This window comes from Kogia breviceps, chromosome 14 (assembly GCF_026419965.1).
Source record: "Kogia breviceps isolate mKogBre1 chromosome 14, mKogBre1 haplotype 1, whole genome shotgun sequence".
In the NCBI taxonomy this organism is placed as follows: domain Eukaryota; kingdom Metazoa; phylum Chordata; class Mammalia; order Artiodactyla; family Physeteridae; genus Kogia; species Kogia breviceps.
Window position 1 is genome coordinate 16,352,114 of NC_081323.1, and position 20,388 is coordinate 16,372,501.

The window sequence follows — 20,388 nt, forward strand, 5'->3', positions numbered from 1 at the left end:
CTTTCCATGTCACTATATATGGATCTACCACTTTTTTTTTTTAAACTGCTGCACAGCATTCCATTTTATGGATGTACTGAAATTTATGTAACCACTCATGTACTGATTGACATGTTTTTTTCCCCAAATTTTTGCTAGTAAAAGAATACTACAAACATCATCTTTGAACATGATGTGTTTGTGCACTTTGCATATCTATAGAATAAATTCCTACCTGTTGAATGGCTAAGCAAATTATTTCCAAATTGCCCTCCAAAAAATTGTACTAATTTTTACTTCCACTAACGCTAATACATTTGTTTCCACACAATCCTATTTTTAATTTTTTAAATCTTTGCTAATAAGATAGGCAAAAAAAATCCTTAGTATTTTAATTTTCACTTTGAAATTAGTGAGATGGCCATCTTTCACTGTTTATATTGGCCACTTGTATTTCTTCTGATTTTCTTGTTCATATACTCTGCTATTGGGTTTAAAATTTTTCTGATTGATCATTAAATAAATACTTCCACAAGTTTATTTGTCTTTAGACTTAGCTGCTGGTAGATTTTTTTGGTTTAGTTTGCTTGAATTTTGCAGGCCACACAGAAAGTTTTCAATTTTATAGAGTCGAAAGCATTAATCTTTTCCTTTCTGGCTTCTGGACTGCGTGACACATTTAGAAGAGTTTTTACCATGCTAAGATTATACATACATCCAACAATGCTTTCTCCTAGAACTTTTATGATGTCAAAATTTTTAAGACTTAAATTTTTGTCCATTTGGACTTTATTTTGCTTTAATTTCGTTATTGTTTTAATTACTAGCAAGCTGCCTGACACCAATCCATCCTTTCTATGATAATTTAAAATACCACCTTGCCTATATAATAAATCCCTAAAAACTGAATTTTATTATGAATTCTATATATTCTACCTGTCTGTAAGTTCCTCCCCAGTTCCATACTATTTTAATTACTACAGCTTTATAATATATATGTTATAATACTTGGTGGTGCTGATACGAGCTAAATTCTCTTATTACTCTTAAGTTTTAGCATTTTTCTCGTTAGTCACACATATTTATTTTTTAGGTTGAACTTTAAAATCATTTTGTCAGGTTAAAAAAAAAAATCCCCCCATGATCCCACCACAGCTATCTTTTCATGTTCCATTCCATCCATGCCCATGCTTATTTTCACAGTGTGTACATACAACATTGTATTCTGCCTTCTGATTAGGTTGGTGGCTGTGTGGTTATGCCATAATAAACTCAATATTCATCAGCATCTGTTCAATTTTTTGCCATCGTAGTCCCTACTGAAATGTACATATCTCTGCTTCTGCCATTAATTATTTTTGCCGAAGGACAGATTCCTAAGAGCAGGATTCCTAGAAAAAGGGGATGGAACTAGGATGTCACGTTATGGTTTCTTGTCCAATGCTCTTTCATACTCAGCAGGATGACTAAACATCTCCCAGCCGAAGGCGAATTAGATTCGAGCCCAGTCTGAGGTCCTGGATCCGGGCCTATATCTGCGCCCCCCCCCTTTTACTTTACCCTAGCGGACCTCGATTTTCTCTAAGACGGGCCCAGCGCCCTCGAGGACAGTCCGGGGAGGCCCTCGCCAATTCCCAACACCTCGACCGGCCCACCACGGTCGGAGTCCGTCTTACCAGAGGGCCTGTGACCACCATCTTCACCTGACGCCGCCCAGCATCCCGCGGCCAGGTATCCAAGGCCGCTTAGCAACTGCGGAGGAGAAGCTGCGCGCTGGAAGGGCGTGGACCCGAGCGTGGATCTACCTCCGGAGCGACGTGATGACGACAGGACGGAAGAGGCCGATTTACCTAGCGAGGAGGGAGAAGTATGGGTGGGGGCAAGGGGCGGGACTAATGTGGGACTGTACCATTATTTTAGATAAGGGGTAAATCCAAATAGAATGTGGATTAACTTTAGGCCAAAGATAAACTCATTTCATTTTCTCCTTTAAGACCCAGTCTCATTAAAGCCTGATAAAAATGATAGGCACCAAGGGCCCAAACTTCGCCCCACCCTGAGGAAGGAGACTAGTGGAGGCTTCCGGCGGAGAGTACGGAAGGCCCTGCCTTGATCCCAAGGGCGCAGGCGCAGAGCGGTGGTCCGACGGGGGGCGGAGCTTTGCGGCTGCGGCTGCGGGCAGGTGTGGCCCTTTTTCGAACGCGAAAGTCGAGGTACGGCGCGTCTTATAGGAGGCCGGGGAGGACCTCCAGGAGGAGGGTGGGCAGGTTTAGTGGTGAGAATGGGAATATGAGATAGTTCTTTCTGTTTGATTAGCCCCGCATCTCTGAGCGCAACAGTGCCGCCCAGGATGTGGCGGTGAACCAGCCTCTGGGCATCCCCTGGCGGCGAGTTAGACCGGACCAGGTTCTACCAAAAAATAAAAATATAAACTGTTTTAAGGGAGCTGTGAGAGGCCGAAGCTAGGCAGACAGGGGTCCCCGTTGAGCAGAAAAGTGAGAGAAGAATGGTTCATTAAGGCAAGGGTTGGGAAAGGGCCTTTGAGCAGAAGGAACTGCTTATGCGGAAGAGCCATCGCCAAGTACGGTTTGCCCTGCTGTCGCCGTGAAAATGAGAAACCAGACGCAGATAACCACAAACAGGCAACCCTTCTCCCCAGGGGAGGGCTCAGTGCCTGCCCTGAGGGAGCGTGGTCGCTGGCTCAAACCTATGAGAGCAGAGACTTTAGAATTTTTGTTACAGTCTTCAGCGGATACAGAGTAGTCGGAGTTTGTGTCTTAAAACACACACTCTACTCCTGTTGCTTTTTCACAACTACTGTGACTGCAAAGTTAAAAAGTGAAGAGGGTGATTGTGATTTCTCTTCCTGAGGATGCTGTCTTTTGGTACCAAATTGGGTGAATACAGTTTGCAGTCAGTCTTTGCCAGAAGACCAAAAAAGTAGCTGCCCAGAGCACTTCTTCCACTATTGGAGATTGTAGACAGAGCAAGAGCCTTAGAATCAGCTGCCACCAAGTTCAGTTCCTGGCTGTGCCTTGTTCCATCTGGGTGACCTTGGGCAAGTTGCTTACTATCTCTGAGTGAAAGTTTCTTAACTGTAAAGTGAGGTTAATAATTTCTAAATGCTGGCTTATTGTGAAGATTGTAGATAATGCATATGCAGCTCAGAATGTGCTCAATAAACCGAGGTGTGAACATATCTGTTCTGATGTTGAACAGGTCAATTCAAGATTCATAATTTTTCATTTTTATTTTCTATCCTGGTGAAAATTTTGTGATTTTACAGTCTTAGAGCAGATAGAATCATTACGTGTTTCACAACCCATAGCAGGTTGTATACTTTGACAATACTATCACATTTCTGACAACTACGCTCTGTTGCTTTTTGCTTTGGGAAGTTGGGGGGATTTTGCCCTCTCCCTCATCACAGTTCACATTTGTCTATTAGCAGACGCTATTAAGATGGAAATCAAATCATACTGTTTCTCTCAGAATTCACAGCACATATCAAAGGATAATAGTAGCTCTTCTTGACTCAGCTTCGATCCTCAGTAGGTCAGTGTCAGTGTCATTGGTGTGTTTTCCATGGTCTTCCAGCTTCATCCCCCATAATTCCTGGGGCAGGGGGCTGGGTAAACAAAAATGTAAGGCAAAGAGTAGGACTGAGTTAAGAGGAAAAGGCAGTAAAATCATCAGCACACACTGATGTTAAGAAAGTTCTTCTCTTGTTCACAAATCAGAAAGCTAATAAGACCACCGTGAAGCAGGTGATGAACCACAAGCTCGTGAAAAAGACTTTTGCACTGAAATAAGGCAGCAAGATCCATCAGATAAGTGCGGGGTGTCCTGGACTCATGGGGGTGTTATATGCTCACATTCTGTCCAATCAGAATTGCTTTTAGAAATGGCTAATCCCCAGGACTGTACCAGCCCCAGCCTGGGCTCCCTATGGCCCTAGACCTGCCAAACATACAGAGGTACGTGAGGTAGAGCATAGCATGAACTTGGCGGCCAGGCTCAGTCGATGAGCATTCAGTTGAATGCCTCCTCTTCAAGACCCCGTTTCCCATAACCCGGCTTGGCTCTCCTTAGAGATTTTGAAAGTCATTCTGCTTGGATCTAACAGAGTGAGAGGCAGACCAGCGCAAAGGTTACCTGTGAGAGCCCCAGAGTCAGCTTATATAGCTCCAAGTCCCAGCTCTGGCCCTTATTAGCTATGTGACCTCCAGGCAAGGTACAACTTCTCTGACTCTGTTTCTTCATTGGTAAAAAGGGGATAGTTCCTACCTTGGGGTTGTTTTAATGAAAACTGAGACTTGAAAAAGTCTAGCACAGAAACTGTTTCAGCATAGGCAGATGTTCTCAAGCTGACTTTGACCAGTTAAGCAAAAAAGGAGTGGTTAACAGGATCAGAATCTCTCAAAATCACTGGGAAAACTAGAGAATAAGACTCAGGGATTCCCAGGAATGACAGGAATGATGCTGCAGCACTGATCTGATGAGGAAACTGATGCTGCCAATAAGTACCAATTGCTATGTCGTTGCCACGTCTACACCAGGAACTCAGTTTTGTGGGTGTTGTTACCACAGCTACCACACGGAAGAGAGCTCCTAGTTCCTTCCTTGAGTCAAAAATCTGACACAGGTGCATCCTGAGGCCACATGCCTGGCCCGAGCCGCAGGGTGGGCTGGGAAAGTTAGTATCTAGTATTTTCAGCTACTGTAAGTGGAGGTAGTTATTGCCTCTCATTATGGCTCATAAAACAGGAGATTCCCTGAATATAGGAAGAGGTTCAGATGCCAGGCAGACAAACCTAACAAATGTGCAATCCACCCACCCAAAGAAAGACATCATCGACATAGAAAAATAAGAGGGTGTTGGGTGATACCCTATAGGCTTGTTACATCTCCGTCATTGTACACATTGAGATCAAAATCCAAACACCAAGAGACCCTCTGGTAAAGAGGTGCTGGTTGCCTACCCAACATTTTCCCCTTCTCTCTTAGTGTTGGAACCCCTGTGTTATTGTGGGGAGTAATGTGCCCAGTTAATCAGACACATATCCCAACCTCCATTACAGATAGGGTGGATGGCTACTGAGATACAAGCAGAAAGAAGTCATTGGGTGGGACTTCTGGGGAAGCTCTATAAAGGTGCCCTTTTGCGGTTTCCTCCCTTTTCCCTGCCCAGAACACAGAAGCAGTGGTTAGAGCTCCAGCACCATCTTATGATAATATAATAATCCTAATAGTAGAAGCCACTTGCCAAGGATGGCAGAGCAGAAATACAGAAAGCCTCTGATGACCTGTCATACCAGCCCTGGACCACCTAACATCACCCTTCTTTTATGGGCTGGGAAAAAAAAAAATCTTATTTAAGCCATTGTTACTCTGGGTCTCTGTGACTAGCAGCTGAAGGTAATTCTTACAGATACAAGCTGGCTTCAGTGGTTTCACAGGTGCTTCTCTTCTAGCAATCTAAGATGGCATCATCCTCCGGTGCATAGGAAAATCCCAGGAAGGCACTTGAGGCCCCAGAACTGCTGGCCACAGTGTCGGGAGTGCAGCCAATGGACTTTGACACAGCTTCTTGGGTGAACTCTGGATCAAAGTGTTTCAAGTCAGCAGGTCCTGCCTGTGAATATCAGCCAATGATAAGAAGGGAACACTGGGGTCAGAGCTGCCAAAGGAGCCCACAGCCATGAGAGAGATGCTAGTGCTCCCCTCTGAGTGCCCCAGGGCCATCCTTACTTAATTGTCACTTATTCATGCATTTACATTGGTCATCGTACTCCATGAGGTCCAATACAATCTATCAATTCCTCCATCCCCCACACCAGCACCCTACCTGCGCCACACCAACCCTCCAGACGCTGCTGGTAGGAAGTAGATAGTGACATGAATGCAGTATGAATCAAGGACATAAAAAATGTGCACAACAGATAGAGTACAGAGAACAAACTAGTGGTTCCCAGAGGGGAGAGGGGTGGGAGGAAGAGCAAAATAGGTGAAGGGATTTCAGAGGTACAAACTACTAGGTATAAAATAAATAAGTTACAAGGATATAATGGACAGCACAGGGAATATAGTAATACTTTATAATAACTTCGTATGGAGTATAATGTATAAAAATATCAAATTACTATGTTGTATACCTGAAACTAATGTAATACTGTAAGTCAACTATATCGCAATAATAAATAAATAAATAAAAATACATCCACATCCTTTGACTTGGTAATTCCCCAATTGGAATCCAGCTTAAGGAAATAATCACAACTGTGCACACAGATATACACTTAAAGCTATTCATCAGTCCATCATGATAAAGAAAAAATGGTAATAACCTGAAGTTCACCATTAGGAATGTGGTAGAATAAATTATGTTGCCAACATAGGGCTGAAATGTTATACAGCCACTTAAAGTCATACTTATAATGTCTTATATGACTTAGGGAAATAATGACATAGTTTTTAGCAAAAAGAAAGAGGGGAGAGATGATATTTATATATATGAAGTGTGACCTATGTAAAAAACATAGAGGGCTTCCCTGGTGGCACAGTGGTTGAGAATCTGCCTGCCAATGCAGGGGACACGGGTTCGTGCCCCGGTCCCGGAAGATCCCACATGCCGTGGAGCGGCTGGGCCCGTGAGCCATGGCCGCTGAGCCTGTGCATCCGGAGCCTGTGCTCCGCAACGGGAGAGACCACAACAGTGAGAGGCCTGCGTACCACAAAAAAAAAAAAAAAAAAAAAAAAAAAAAAAAACATAGAAAAGACTTGAAGGAAACATGCCAGCAGTGCTTTCTCTTGGGTAGTGAGATAATAAGCTTTTTCTCCTTGATGCTTTAAACATCTGTTTTACACACTTTCTAGAAAGAATACATGCCATTTTTATTATCAGGAAAAAAGCTAAAAAATAGAAAATCTTTACAGGGCTTGGCTCTGTCTGGGTGCACTCCATGACACAGCGCTTTAAAAACTGTAAAGAGCTCTGCGATGAGGGTTATTGGTGCTAAAAGTATAGAAGTGCAGCCTGGCTCCTCACACAGAGCTGAACGGGCAGTCAGGACTTCTGGGCTCTAGTCCCAATTCTGCCTCTAACTTATGGGGTGGCCTTGGACAAATCACTGAGCCTCTTGGACCCTTGGTTCTCCCATCTGTAGAAAGAGAGTGGGCTCAGATACCCTCCCCAGATACCCTCCAAGCTTCCATCAGCCCTGGGAATCCAGAATCTAGAATGTGAAGACCTCTTACCACATTAGGGTTGAAGGGTGGAGTCAGCCTCTTGTGGTACAAGTCATCCCAGTTTATGGGGCTGAAGAATACATGGTTCTTTATCTCAAGCTGCAGGAAGAAGGTGCTGATCAGAAGTAACCCTTTCCATTGGCGTTCCCACCCCGCCTCACATGCCTCGGAGCTCCAACTCTATTGGCAACTGGTTGTCAAGCCCTAAACTCTTTACTAGGAAGGTGACTTGCCCTTCTGGCTGGTTTCCTGGGACAAAGGAGTGTCTGCAGTTAGACTTCTCCCCTTCGCCATTATCTCGAACTCAAGCCTTCTCCTCGTAGCAGTTGTTTATTCCACACTGTTTACTGAGCACCTACTCTGTACCATACTAGGCTGTAGAGCTATGTCAGTGAACAAGACAGCAGAACCTGCTCTTGGGGGCCCTGGGGGATCTTGGGGACCCCCTGTCCCCCATTCTGCTTCAGTGCATCCTGACTCTTCCAGAATTCTAACCAGAGAAATAGAGCAAATCGACTCACTAAGGAAGATTTGGGAAATAAAGCCCCAAGAAAAGCTGCAGTTTCCCTAAGATCCAGAATTTAGGATTCAGCCCTGGGTGTGATTCACCACTTCTTTCCTAATCCAAACCAGTGCTGGCACAAACTTCCACCTGTTCCAGCAGGACCCTCTCTCTACCTGTGTTTCTCAAAGAATGATTCTCTGGCTCCATATCAAAAACCCCCAGGGGGTTGCTAAATGGCCAGATCCAAACTATTTCCAGACGAACACCCAAGAAACTGGTAACACTCATTGCCCCCAAATTTAAAAAACTCAGTGGCTGGAGGGACTTTTTCTGAATATTCTTTGGATTTTGATCTATGGGAATTTTATACCTTATTTTAAAAATCATACATATTTTTTAAGATGCAAATTTCCTCTGGGAAGGAGGGGACCTGTCTTCATGAAAGCCCTGTTCTTTAAGCTGTCCAGGAATGGGTAGGCAAATGCCCTAAATGTTGTTACACTTCACAGTATCTGGCATATAGAGCAGTTTGTACAAACACTTAAAAAGCACTACGTGCCAGACACTGGCCTAAGTGTTTGTATATATTATTTAATCTTCATAAGAGCTATGAACTGGGTGCTGTTATTACAGATGGGGAAACAGGCGCACAGAGAGAGGGTAGCCATGTGCCCAGGGTCCTGCACCTAGTAATTGGTAGGGGAGGGATCTGAACCCACGCATTCTGTCTCACAATCCATGCATCTCAACTTCTACGCTAGAAGAGCAAACTTCTAGGGAGCATGCACAGTTGGGACAAATTATGAGCCATAAGATGCAAAAAGGCCGAAAACCAACTGTCATTTCTGAGGTGCTGGGAGCGAAAGCAGGATACCGGGCATGTTCCCTGCACACAGCACCACCAGGGGGGTGGGCAGACAACCTAAGCCACCCCTCCTGCCCAACCCACAGATCTGTCCCTACTCTCACCCCATTTAAGGAACAAGTCCACCCTCCTCAGAGAGCAGGCAAGGGCACCTGTTACTTTCTTTTGCCCCCTCGTGCTATATAGCACAAGTCCCAATAAAGCCTTGCCTGAATTCCTGTCTGGCCTCTTATCGTATTGTCACACTCTGTAATAATTTGTGTTTGTTTGTCTGCCTTCCCCTTAATAAGGGCAGAGACCCAGTCTAATGAATCCCTAGCATTTAGCTCAATGCCTGGCACATAGTAGGTGCTCCATAAATACTGGTTGAATAAAAGTGTTAGAATGAAGGAAATAAGTATGCAGCAGCAGCTGTGAATCTCCAAATGCGTGAATTAGCAGTGCCTGGTTTTAGAAAACAGCTGGATGCATGTCACTGCTTCTGGGTTGCCTCTGCAGGAAGCTGAGAGCCCCACGAGGGGCCAGTGCTCCGATAGCAGGTCACTTACAAAGTCTGTTTTGGAGCCCAGCCGCTGCCTCTGGTCCTTGTGAAGAAGGGCTTGCAGGAGGTCGCAGGCGGCCACTGTCAGGCCCCCAGGGATCCGTAGCGGCTGGTTCAGAATGTTCTCATACATCTGGGACACATCTTGGCTATAGAAGGGTGGCTGGTGAGAGAGAGAGAGAGACGGGAGGATCATCCATGCTAAAGTGGGCACAGTTCTCAGGGACACTTGGAGCAAAGGGGGAAGATGGAAGGATTCAGCCAGACCTGTGTCTGTGCAATGGCTCACGTGGCAGATTGGAGAGAGACAGAGACCTAAGGGCATCCAGCACAGTGGACAGGCTGTCAGGAAGGCTGAGAAGTCTCTCCCCACCAGTGTGAGGCTTGTGGATCCCCCAGGTGCCTCCTCTATCCCATGTCTCTGAATCCAGCTTGTGCAACGACTTTGCATTTTGCAAAGTTTACAGTTTCCTGTCATCATTTCATCCCAGCCTCACAACCATCCTTTGAGACAGGCTGTAATTTTTCAGATGAGAAGAGCAGGCAGCCTAGGATTGGGTCCAGGGGCTGGGTCCACAACCTCCCAGCACTGTGACCTTTCTGGGTCTCAGTTTCCTTGTCATGAGGCACCACAGGAGTAACATGTGAGACGGTATATTGTAAAGTGTGGAACTGACTTTATTGAAAAAATATATCTAATCCTTGTATTCACTTTGGCATCATCTTTTTTCAGCTTGGAGAAGAGTGATGGCTCGTTCAGTTCCTCAAGGAGCCTGAGGAGGCCACACAAGGGACAGATCCACCCCCATCTCTTCCAGAGTCTGCTATACCCCACTCACCAGGCCGTGCAGCATCTCGTAGAGAACGGCCCCCAAGGACCACCAATCCACTGCCCGATCATAAGGCTCTTTACGAAGCACTTCTGGAGCCAGGTACTGTTGAGGGGAAATACATTTATCTGAAAGACACTCAGCCTCCGTCTCCCCATTTGTAAGCAAGGCACTTGGAGGAAAAGCTCACCAGGGGTTGATCCTGCTGTGATATTTACTTGTCTGTGCATATGTTTATTCAGCATCCATCTGTCAAAGACCTGATTTGCGTGGGGCTCTTTGCCAGTGTGCTAGGGACATGGAGGAGATCAGGCAGGACTGCCCTGTACAGTTGTATGTGTTGTGCACCACACAAAAGTACCAGCCAAAGGGGTAAAGGGGGCTGCAAGCCTGCCTATGATCAACTTACCAAGCCATAACCCTAGTATAGGGGTGCATCTGACAACTGACATTTATTTATTTATTTATTTATTTATTTTTGGCCGTGTTGGGTCTCTGTTGCTGCGTAGGCTTTCTCTAGCTGCAGTAAGTGGGGGCTACTCTTTGCTGCGGTGCATGGGCTCCTCATTGCAGTACCTTCTCCTGTCATGGAGCACGGACTCTAGGTGCGCGGCTTCAGTAGTTGTGGCTCGTGGGCTTAGTTGTTACACGGCATGTGGGATCTTCCCGGACCAGGGCTCGAGCCCATGTCCCCTGCATTGGCAGGTGGATTCTCAACCATTGTGCCACCAGGGAAGTCCCAACTGACATATATTTAAAGGGGAAACTTTTTCTAATTAGTCTGCCCAAAATGGGTGCCTTTATTGAATTTATCCAGTCAGTGTCTTGGGACTAGGAAAGCCCTGGGAATACTCACGGAGCAGCCGGAACACTAAGGGATAAAGTGTAAGTCAGTGTGGCACATACTTGCACTGGAAATCTTAGTAACAGACGAATGGAAAGGAGTCAGGAAAGAGGAGGTGGCGCTTGCGTTCCGCCTGACAGCTGAATGCGTGCCTTGTATCTGTGCCTTGCGCAAGGAGAGAACCTGAGGCAGAGCTGTGCTTCCTGCCAAACCCGAGGGCTTAGTGGCCTCTTAGCCTGGTGTCTCTGCCACCGAGGAAAGGGGTCTCAGCAACAGACAAAGCCACCTCGAGAGACTGCGTGTGGAGAGGGGCAGGGAATTACGCAGACCTGAGCCCTACTGGGTGTGTGGTCACAAGCAGGTCATTGAACCTCCTAGAACCTTGGTTTCCTCATCCACATAATGGGACCGCAGAATCCCTCTCTAGGGGCTGTGTTAAGGACACATGCTCACATATGTGTTACCCCTTGAACAATGGGAGCAACTGTGGTTACTCCTGTCTGTGCTCCCGGCACCATGGCAGGGGCTGAGTCATGGAAGAGACTTGTCAGGGCCACATGTCTCCGACACGATCCAAGGTGCTCTATCCCCTGCTCCTTGCCCCAGCAGTGTCCAAGGAAGGGACGGCTGGGCTTTTAGGCTTTGGGAGGCCAGTTCTGTCCGTGGACACCCTGCCATACCCAAACACAGACAATAGCTCCTGCTTAGAGAGGCTGTCTGTCCATCAGCTCCCCTAAAACCAAATTGAGGAGACAGCTGAAATCTGAGACCCAGATTCTCAAGCACATGGAGAAAAGCAAAAGCTAAATTCCTGTCCCATGCCAGCTTGGGAGGACTTGCTAGCCCTTCAGCCTCAGTCCCCCACCCCCAATCCAGACATCTGTCCAAGCAGCTGGGAAACCCTTTGGGCCCAAGGTCCAAGGAGTTTAAGGAGTTTAAGGAAATGTTGTTAACCCCAAAGCTGCAGGGAGGCCTTGGCAGGAGAGAGAGATGTATGTGAATTACTGCTGAGACTCGCAGATTTTAACCCTCCAGGATCTTGGTGGCTGGAAGAAGGAGGGAGACCAGTGTCTTCACCCTTGCAAACCTCGATCTTAACCTTCAGGCCAGGGCCTCCCGTGGCACATGGACTTCACCCTGTAGGGCAGTGCTGTCCAATACAGTAGCCACTAGCCATGCATAACTGCCGAACATTTGAAATGTGGCTGATCTGAGCTGAGAGGGACCATAAGTAAAAAAGGCACACCAGATCAAAGACTTAGTTAGAAAAAAAAGAATAAGATATTTCAACACTTTTATGTTGGTTGTATGTTGACATGATACGATTTTGCCTGTGTTGGGTTAAATAGAATATATTACTAAAATTGATTTCTCCTCTTTTTTTTAAAAATGTGGTTGCTGGAAATTTTTAAATTGCATATATGGTTTGCATTTCTGTTTCTATTTCTATCGGACAGCACTGCTGCAGAGTTTCACCAGCCAGGTCCCAGCAGCCCCTAGAGCTGGAGCCCCCATGACACGGAGGAGGGAACCAAGGCTGAGTGTACAGCCAGCTCGGGAAGTGCTTGGGTGGAAGAAGTGAGTCCCTCTGGTATAACCTGGTGGCCCTAATCAGGAGCTGTAGCCTCATCCATTCCCAGCCTTGCCCCTCCCAGGAGGTTTAGCTTACCTCGGGGGTGCCACAAAACGTGGAAGTGGTCTCCTCAGGCTCTACACCTTCCTTGCAGAGGCCAAAATCCGTCAGCACCACGTGTCCCTATAGAAGAGGGAGGGCAGAGGTGGGAGGGTGGTCTGAGCCAAAGATATACCCAGGTCTATCTCCAAAGCCCAGATGCCACATCTGGGGCAGCGGCCGTGGGGTCTGATGTCCCTGGCAAAGGCACGGGCTGGCGGCTCCACTCAGAGACTCAGTGCTTCTAACCTGGATGCTAAGAGCAGCACAGGGGCCAGGTGGGGAGATGGCATTGCACTGTCTACCTCCAGCTCATCACAAACTCAAATCAACAACCTACAATAGCAGCAGTTCCAGAATGTTCTCACTGGAGGGGCCTAGTGGCAGCAGCCCCCTTAACAGAGGGCTGGGGACGCAGAAAGTATGCCTCGTGGCAGCTGAGCGAGAGAGTGGTTGGTAGAGCAGTGAGTGGATGCTGCGGGGTTCTGTCCAGATCCCCTCTTTAGGAGCTATCCTGACCATCCCCCCATGCTGGGCCATTGCCCTCATCCAAAGTCATGCCCCCTCTCAAGGGGCAATCCCCATCCAGTGAGTGATCAGTGTAGGGGCACAGATGCCCAGCCTCCTTGCCTCAGTTTGGAACAGTTCTAAAGAGCCATCCCAGCTCAGGCCCACCCCACCCCTGTAAGATCAGCTGAGGGGGCCTCACTTGCAACCACAAGGCAGGTGAGCTGCTTCCTCTGCCCAGTCCTGCCTCCTCACCCCCTTAAACGTGGATCTCTTGAGAGTGTTCCCCAGGAAACTTCTGCACCCAGTGCCCCATCCCAGAGTCTATTTCCAGGGAACACAGTCTATGACATGGAAGGACTACAAAATCCTCGAGCCTCCACATGGCTCCACCCCTGCCCCCCACCCCATATACACGTACACACACATGGATACGTAGCCACGTGTACACATAACGCACGTGTGTACATATATGCCTGCATGTGTGTATACAGGAATAGGCACACACGCACACACACAGTTGAATGCGTCCCTAGCCGCATGCATGCATGCACAGTGCGTGCACACACACTCATGGGCACACGCATGCACACACACATACCCACCAACCTGGCAGTCCAACAGAATGTTCTCTGGTTTCAGGTCCCTGCAGAAGATGAGACAAAAGGGTGCTGTGATGTCACAGCTGCTTACTGACGTGAGCTGGGCACCGGGGTCCTGCAAGAGGACTATTCAGGGAGATGCAGAGATGCCCGGGGAGAGCCCCAGGACGATGGGCACTCAATCCCAGGAAGGAGGAGACTCCCACTCGCTGGTGGGCCCTCCTCCTCAGACAGAGGGCCAAGTTCACCAGGATTTCAGCAGGGTCTGGGGGTCCAGATCTGGGGGGTCCAGGCTGTTGGGGCAGAAGGGCCAGGCCTAGCTCTGAGCCACAGGCAGGTCTCACCTATAAATGATGTTGAGGGAGTGCAGGTAGCCAACGGCGCTGGCCACCTCGGCGGCGTAAAACCGGGCCCGGGGCTCCAGGAACCGGCGCTCCCGTTGCAGGTGGAAGAAGAGCTGGAGGGGGAGGAGACATGTGAGCGGGTTCCTGGGGGGCTCCAGCTCCTCGAGTGGGGGGTGGGGGGCAGCTGGCCAAGTGACCCACTCTCTAAGCTGCAATGTCCTCATGCAAGGAAGGGCATGCTGGCTCCTGCCCCACAGAGCCGGCAAAGTGTCAGCAGGAAAGTGAATTAGCGGGGCTGGAGCACCTACTGAGTTTCAGGCTCCAGCCAGACCCTTTCACGTCTCTAATCTCCTTTAATCTTCCTGACTACCTTCCAGGTATCAAGTAGGAGGCCAGTTTCACAGAAAAGGAAACTGGAAGAGTCAGAGCAGTGAGGTGACTTGCCCAAGGTCACGTACTGTAATTGGCAGAGCTGTGATGTGAACCCAGGTGCATCAAACATGTGCTTTCCCTCCAACCCAGGTGATAAAATGATTATGATGGTCAAACTGAGCCTGGGTTAGATCTGCTCCCGGGCCAGTTGCTTTGGTCTATTTGGCTGGCAAAGAAAGCCCTTTACCTCCACCAGGGAATTTAGGGATGCAGGACGAAAACTTCCCTCTTGGCGTCAGGCTAAAGAGCATGAGGTCACTCGGGTTAAGTCTGGGGTCACTGAGAAGGGCCATCTTGTCATCTTGCTCAGAGAGGCAGAAGAGGGAGGCCAGCTTATCCCAGCCGTGCTTCTGGGTCCCCAGGTGGCCTCAGATCATTCCCACAGGGACTGGTCACTCCCATGCAATGGTCTTTGGTGTAAGAAGGGGGCATTAGACATACTGACCACAGAGCTCCTCTAACATCGACTTTTCCCAGGTCCACTGAAGGGATTCTGGGCAGCTCTGCTTAGAAGTCAAGTAATGATAATGGCTGTGAGTTAGATAGACCCGCCTTCAAATCCTGGCTCTGCCGGGTACAGGCTGAGTGGCCTTGAGCAAGTGGGTTGCCTGCCTGAGCCTCGGGTTTTTTCAGCTGCAGAATGGGTCTGTTGTAAGGATGAGGGGAGATTGTTCCAGAACCTGGGGCACCATAAGCTTGTGGGATGGAAAGCTCCTGCTGAGAGCCGGGCAGGGAAGGCGCCAGGTGGACCTATACCCACCTCTCCCCCGTTGACATAGTCCAGCACAAAGTAGAGCTTCTCTGGCGTCTGGAAGGAGTAGTGCAGGCCCACGAGGAAGGGGTGGCACATGTTCTTCAGGAGCACGCTGCGCTCCGCCATGATGTGGCTCTGCTGCAGAGTCACACAGACGGGCCGTGTCACCGCCTACATGGCCACCTCACCCAGGACCTTCTCTTGGCCCTGCTCAGACAGCCACCGTGATTCCTCACTGCCCTCAGAGCCAAGCCCAGTCTCCTTGCTTAGCATTCAGGACTCTGTGTGGTCCACCTCATCCCCGACCAGTCCACATGGGTGCACCTCCAGCCCTGGATCCAAATGTCCCGCCCCCCTTCCTGGGACAGTAAGCCAAGCTATGTTAATACCACATAAATGAGTCCCAAGGACAATCTTGCAGAGGGAAGAAGCTGAGCACTCTCCACGTTCAGCCTTGGTTGCTGTTCCCCTGCCTGGATGTCGTTTTCAGACCATCAAAATCCTATCTTCAAGGCCAGCTGCAAGGCCACCTCCTTCAGCTTTCTGAAGGACACCTACCCTTCGATGTCCTTGTTAACATTAATTCCCTCTCCTGAGTCCTCCAACTTGACATTCAGTTCTCTCTCAGGGCCTGCCCTGTCCTTCTCATGGAGTTGGTGCTAAGAGACTCAAGTCAGCCAAAGTATCTAGAACTCCCCGTTGGCTGTAGCTTGAAGGGCCTTTGGAGAGCCTGAAGTGTGACCCCCATGTTGCACAGATGGGGAGACCGGCACCTGACAGAGCAGAGGACTGGTCCACCATGGAGCCCTGAATCTTTAGGGGAAGGCAGAGGGCCAGGCCGGGTCACCTGCAGGCCCTTGGGGTAAGGCGGTTAGCCTGCCTTCCTGGAGAAGGCCCCACTGCTGGGCCACCTCTGTGCCCAGAGTTGGGACACATCTTTGGAAGCCACCTGAGGCTGGGGGTGGGAGGCCGTCAAGAAGCAGGAGAGGAGATTCCTGGGCCCAAGCCCTGGTACCTCTTTCTTCTTTAAGATGGACTTTTTCTGTAGCACCTTCACTGCGTAGAACATCCCGTCGGATTTGTGCTTGGCCAGTAGGACCTGAGCAGAAAGACAGATGCAGAAACCGTGGTGACTACTCCTCCAGGCTTTGTATTTCTCGATGGCAGTGCAGGCGTCCAGCCCCTGCCCTGCGCCCATGATTCTGCAGGTTGTAAGCTCCCTCTCTGCATGTGCAAGTAACAGCAGGGGGCACACGAGGCCAGAGAAGGGGAGACCCAGGCCTTCCATGCTCACGGTCACTCACCTTCCCGTAGTTTCCTTTGCCAATGACTCTGAGGAAGTCGAAGTCGATAGGCCGGGCACTGGGGGACGAGGGAGGAACACGGTCAGCATTTGCAAGCTTGGGAAACTTGATGCTTTAGTTCAAATCAGAGCTTCTTTTTAACTTTGAAGCTGGAGAAGGCAGGGAGCTTTCTAAGAACGCCATGTTCTCTCAGCCAAGAGGGTCTTATAAGACTGCCCCTGCCCCTGGGGATCTCACGATCGATCCGTGTAAAAACAGACAAGGTCAGGAGAAAAACCAGATGCAACGGCATAGAAGGCAAAGGAATCTGACCTCCAAAGACTGAGAAGGGCCTGGAGGGTGGGGAGCTGCTAGTAATGCAGACTTTGGGGGGATACTTCAGCCACAGGCTCAGCATGGGCAGAGGCTGGGGAATTAGTGGGAGATGAAGCTAGGGGCCGGTCCTAGGCCCAGATGGCAGAGGATCTTGACGCTGGACCAGAGAATTGGATTATATTCCCAAGGTGCGGGGGGAGCCAGGTACGAGGGGAGCCGGGGAGGAAAGTTATATGAGAGATGAGAACTCACTTTGGGTTGGCCGAAGGCCCCAGGTTGATATTCCCATTGGCCCTTGGGGGCTAAAGACATTTAAAGAAAGAAGTGATTAAAATCAGAGGGTCCCTAGCCCTTGGCCCCCTCTCTTTCCCCTGGTCCAAGCCCTGCTCCTTTTCTAATATCTCTACTAGGCTTCTTCCCTCCCTCCCTCCCTCCCTCCCTCCTTCCTCCCTCCTCCCTCCCCATCCCTCCTCCCTCCCTCCCTTCCTTCCTTCTTTCTGTCCACCTACCAACCCACCCACCATCTCACCTGCTTCACACAACAGCCTTGGGAGGCTGCTGGCCATTGTACCAAATGTGAGCGTGAGGAAACTGAAGCCCAGAAAAGAGCCATCCAAGGATTTCCAGGATGCCCCACTGGCATGAGAACGCAGGTGTCCTCAGGGCCAATCCTATGATTTTCCACCCCATTTACTTCTTGAAGCCCTTGCCCAAGTCTCTTCTCTACCCTGCAAACGGCCCAGTTCTGTGGGCTCACAGTGATCCCTGTGGGCACCCCCAGTCCTGGGACCGCCCACCAGGCTGAGTGGGACTTCCAGGGATTTCCTCAGCTTTGGGAGAAAGTGAGCCCCCTGGTGGTGGGTGGGGAAACCAAGACCCACTCACCTGCAGACTGGGGGTCCCAGCCGGGCTAGAGTCCATCTTGTAACAGTGATCAGGTGGGCTCTGCGGACACAAGGAGAAGCAGGATGAGAGAGCTGGTGTTGGGGAATTAGTGTCACCTGTCTGGGACCTTAGGCACCGCTGCCCTCTCCACCCTTCCCCAACCCAGACACCTTGCCCGAGGTCAGCAACCCCTGCCTGCTTGGGACAAGAAATGATATCCCCTGGACCCAGCCTCTCCCATCAAACGTCTCAGGAGGGAGAGAGGGAGGATGGTCAGGGGTGGCCCCTCCTAGGCTGAGTCTTTTCAAGGGTTGAGGACAGCCAGGGCAGCAAGATCCCTGTGAGCCAGGGCAACTCTGGATATCTGGGGTGGCCAAGGCTGGAAGGGCTCTTGCAGAGTATGAAGTCTGAACCCTTCCCCCCATTTCACTGGTGGGGAGTCTGAGGCCCAGAAAGGGACTTGCCTAGGGTCCCACAGCTTGTGAGAGGCAGGCTGGGCTCCCCTGGATCCTCGTAGACAGCCCCGGGCTGGGCTCTGTGCTATCATCTCTCTGCCACAGAGACTTCCACCTAATGTCCCTGGAAGGGCAGCTGCCCTGGGGACCTTGGGCCAGAGCCATGGACAGACCCACTGACCTATGTCTATTTGAGACGAAACAGTGGAGAGTGTGACCAACGGTCTATGTGGCCAGGAGTATATGTCTCCCCTGCCCCCAGCCTGCAGGGTGGAGGAGGCCGGTATGTCCGGGCCCCGGCTCAGCGTGCCCGGGACACCATAGCCCTATCCCTGCTTGGAAGATCAAGGCCAAGAACCGAGGGCTTCCCTGGTGGTGCAGTGGTTGAGAGTCTGCCTGCCGATGCAGGGGACGTGGGTTCGTGCCCCGGTCTGGGAGGATCCCACATGCCGCGGAGCAACTAAGCCCGTGAGCCATGGCCGCTGAGCCTGTGCATCCGGAGCCTGTGCCCCACAACGGGAGACGCCACAACAGGGAGAGGCCCACGTATCACCAAAAAAAAAAAAAAAGAGAACCGAGATCTCACCTGAGATCCCAGTTGCTCGTGCGGCCTGCTGGTCACTGTACATGCCAGGACCACAGCTCTGGCCTACTGTGCGACCTGGGCTGCAATAGAGACCACCCGTCTTTACAAGGGGGTCCCTGGAGCAATCACCCCCTGGCCTTCTTGGGAGCTGAGAAAGTGACCACAGGGGAAGCGAGGGAATGGCCCAGCCCTGTGGGGCCCTGAGAGAGTGAACCACAGAACTGCCCAGATAGGGAGTGCGGCCTGGCTTCAGCCAGCGCCCCGTGTCTGTGCTCCCGCAGACAGCCCACACGCCCCCCTGGCCTGGCCCTGACAGCCCCTCTGCCAGGCCCCCAGCCTCCCCAGCCCCACGTACCTGCACAGCCCGAGGAGAGGCCGCTGGGAGAACCAGTGGTTGGAGCCGGAGGATGGGCAGTGGACAAGAGAGCCTCTCTCTGTTCTCCCAACAAGGGCCGAAGTGTCTGTGCCTGGCGCGGGCCCGGCCCCGGCCCCCAGCTCGGAACTCCCGGCCGCAGCAAGGAGGCTGTTGATGTCACGCGGGAGCCAGCGGGGCTTAAGAAGGGACCGAAGACCTCTGTTCCCTCGGGGACATCGCCTCCCCCTGGGGGGTGTGGGTGGAAGGCGGTGAGCGACAGCTGCCGGAGAGCCCGGGCGATGCTGGGGCTTGTTAGAATGTGCGTGAGGGTGCGGGGCAAGGAGCGTGTGTGCAGGTGTCTCGTGCAGGAATGTGTGTCAGTGTGTCTGGCTGGCTGGTGTATCCGTGTGTCCCTGTATGTCAGGGTATTTGTGCATCAGTGTGACCACGTTTGTATAATTTTGTCGGTGTGTCTGTACCTCTGTGACTCTCTGTTCTCACTGTGTGGAGATGTGCTTCAGTGAGTCTCTGTGTAGTGTAGTGTGTGGACATGGCAGTGTGTACCTCTATATATGTTAACGTGCTGTTTGTATGTGTGTAAGTGTGAGTCTGTGTGATACCTGTGTGTGACAGTCGTCATTGTGTGTCTGTGTTCATATCGGTGTATATCAGTAAATCGTGTGTGTGTGTGTGTGTGTGTGTGTAGGGGGCCTGTCTGTGAGGAGACATGTTCCCCGGGGCCTACCAAGGCCTGGTGCAGACCATCTAGGGCTGAAGATGAGGTTCCAGAGACCTCACCGTGGCAGCCGAGAACCTGCAGGTGTTTCATAGCCTGGGTGTCTGGTTCAGTCAGCGTGGCCTTGGTCTTTGCTGAACACCTGGCCCTTTCGGCCTTTCCCTGCCGGCCCTCCAGGGCTCTGGCCGCTGTCTCCAGGGCAGGGCTGGTTGGCTGTGTAAGAGCCAGGAAGCAGGGTCCAGGTGGCACCCTGGTGCATGAAGGCCTTGCTGCCTGGTGCAATAATCAGGTACTCACAGGGTCCCTTCCTCTCTCGCGCGGAGGTTATATGGGGTGTTCTGGGGAATGAAGGAGTTGACAGGGACTGACTCAGCTCCTGCCCTTCTGGAACTTTCTGTGTGGTTACCACATGCCACACCCAGACCTCTGTAGTTCACCATAGGGGTGGGTATCTGTGCAGCTGGGGCCGAGGGGGTTGGTCAGGGAGGGACCTAAGCCCAGTGGCCTTGGGTGTTCTCTGTGGGCTCTGAAGCGGGGGTGTCATACAAGGAAAACCCAAGAACAGTATCAGAGCTCTCCATTTTTTAAGAACAGAAATGTTGAACCAATACACAGATGGACAGGATATC

The 20,388-nt window shown here is 50.4% G+C and overlaps 3 protein-coding genes across 8 annotated transcripts in view; all 3 read right to left on the bottom strand.

Moving 5' to 3' along the window:
- The window catches only part of IFT52 (intraflagellar transport 52), a 36,675-nt gene extending 34,595 nt beyond the window's left edge, over nt 1-2,080 (bottom strand). Inside the window, exon 1 of one of the 6 annotated variants that reach the window (XM_067013386.1) lies at nt 1,656-1,832. In XM_067013386.1, the coding sequence (XP_066869487.1) occupies nt 1,656-1,676 (21 nt within the window). In that variant the 5' untranslated portion in view covers nt 1,677-1,832. Of the gene's footprint in view, nt 1-1,655 lie in introns of all 6 variants that reach the window. The other 5 variants (XM_059037817.2, XM_059037818.2, XM_059037819.2 and 2 more) reach the window with 5 other exon arrangements.
- On the bottom strand, nt 1,790-19,168 carry SGK2 (serum/glucocorticoid regulated kinase 2). The gene is made up of 15 exons (XM_059037827.2): nt 19,024-19,168; nt 17,628-17,687; nt 16,995-17,044; nt 16,428-16,485; nt 16,139-16,222; nt 15,130-15,261; nt 13,938-14,050; nt 13,601-13,637; nt 12,482-12,568; nt 9,978-10,073; nt 9,146-9,301; nt 7,237-7,326; nt 5,409-5,614; nt 3,460-3,607; nt 1,790-1,829 (listed from the first exon to the last, which is right to left on the bottom strand). Exons 2-13 carry the CDS (start codon nt 17,661-17,663, stop codon nt 5,450-5,452), a joined length of 1,104 nt encoding a protein of 367 aa, XP_058893810.1. The 5' UTR covers nt 17,664-17,687; nt 19,024-19,168; the 3' UTR covers nt 1,790-1,829; nt 3,460-3,607; nt 5,409-5,449.
- Nucleotides 19,116-20,388, bottom strand: part of L3MBTL1 (L3MBTL histone methyl-lysine binding protein 1) — a 49,944-nt gene continuing 48,671 nt past the window's right edge. The window contains exon 22 of the mRNA XM_067013378.1: nt 19,116-19,269. Coding sequence (XP_066869479.1) covers nt 19,222-19,269 — 48 coding nt within the window. The 3' untranslated portion in view covers nt 19,116-19,221. The remainder of the gene's footprint in view (nt 19,270-20,388) is intronic.

Bases quoted from the DNA above. Each gene is read 5' to 3' on its own strand.
- SGK2 (XM_059037827.2), bottom strand. From the start codon at position 17,663: ATGGACTCTAGCCCGGCTGGGACCCCCAGTCTGCAG. The intron at 16,486-16,994 runs GTGAGTTCTCAT...CTCGTCCCCCAG, and splicing joins GGGCCTTCGGCCAACCCAAA to TGCCCGGCCTATCGACTTCG. The intron at 12,569-13,600 runs GTTGGTGGGTAT...CCTCTTCTATAG, and splicing joins ACATTCTGTTGGACTGCCAG to GGACACGTGGTGCTGACGGA.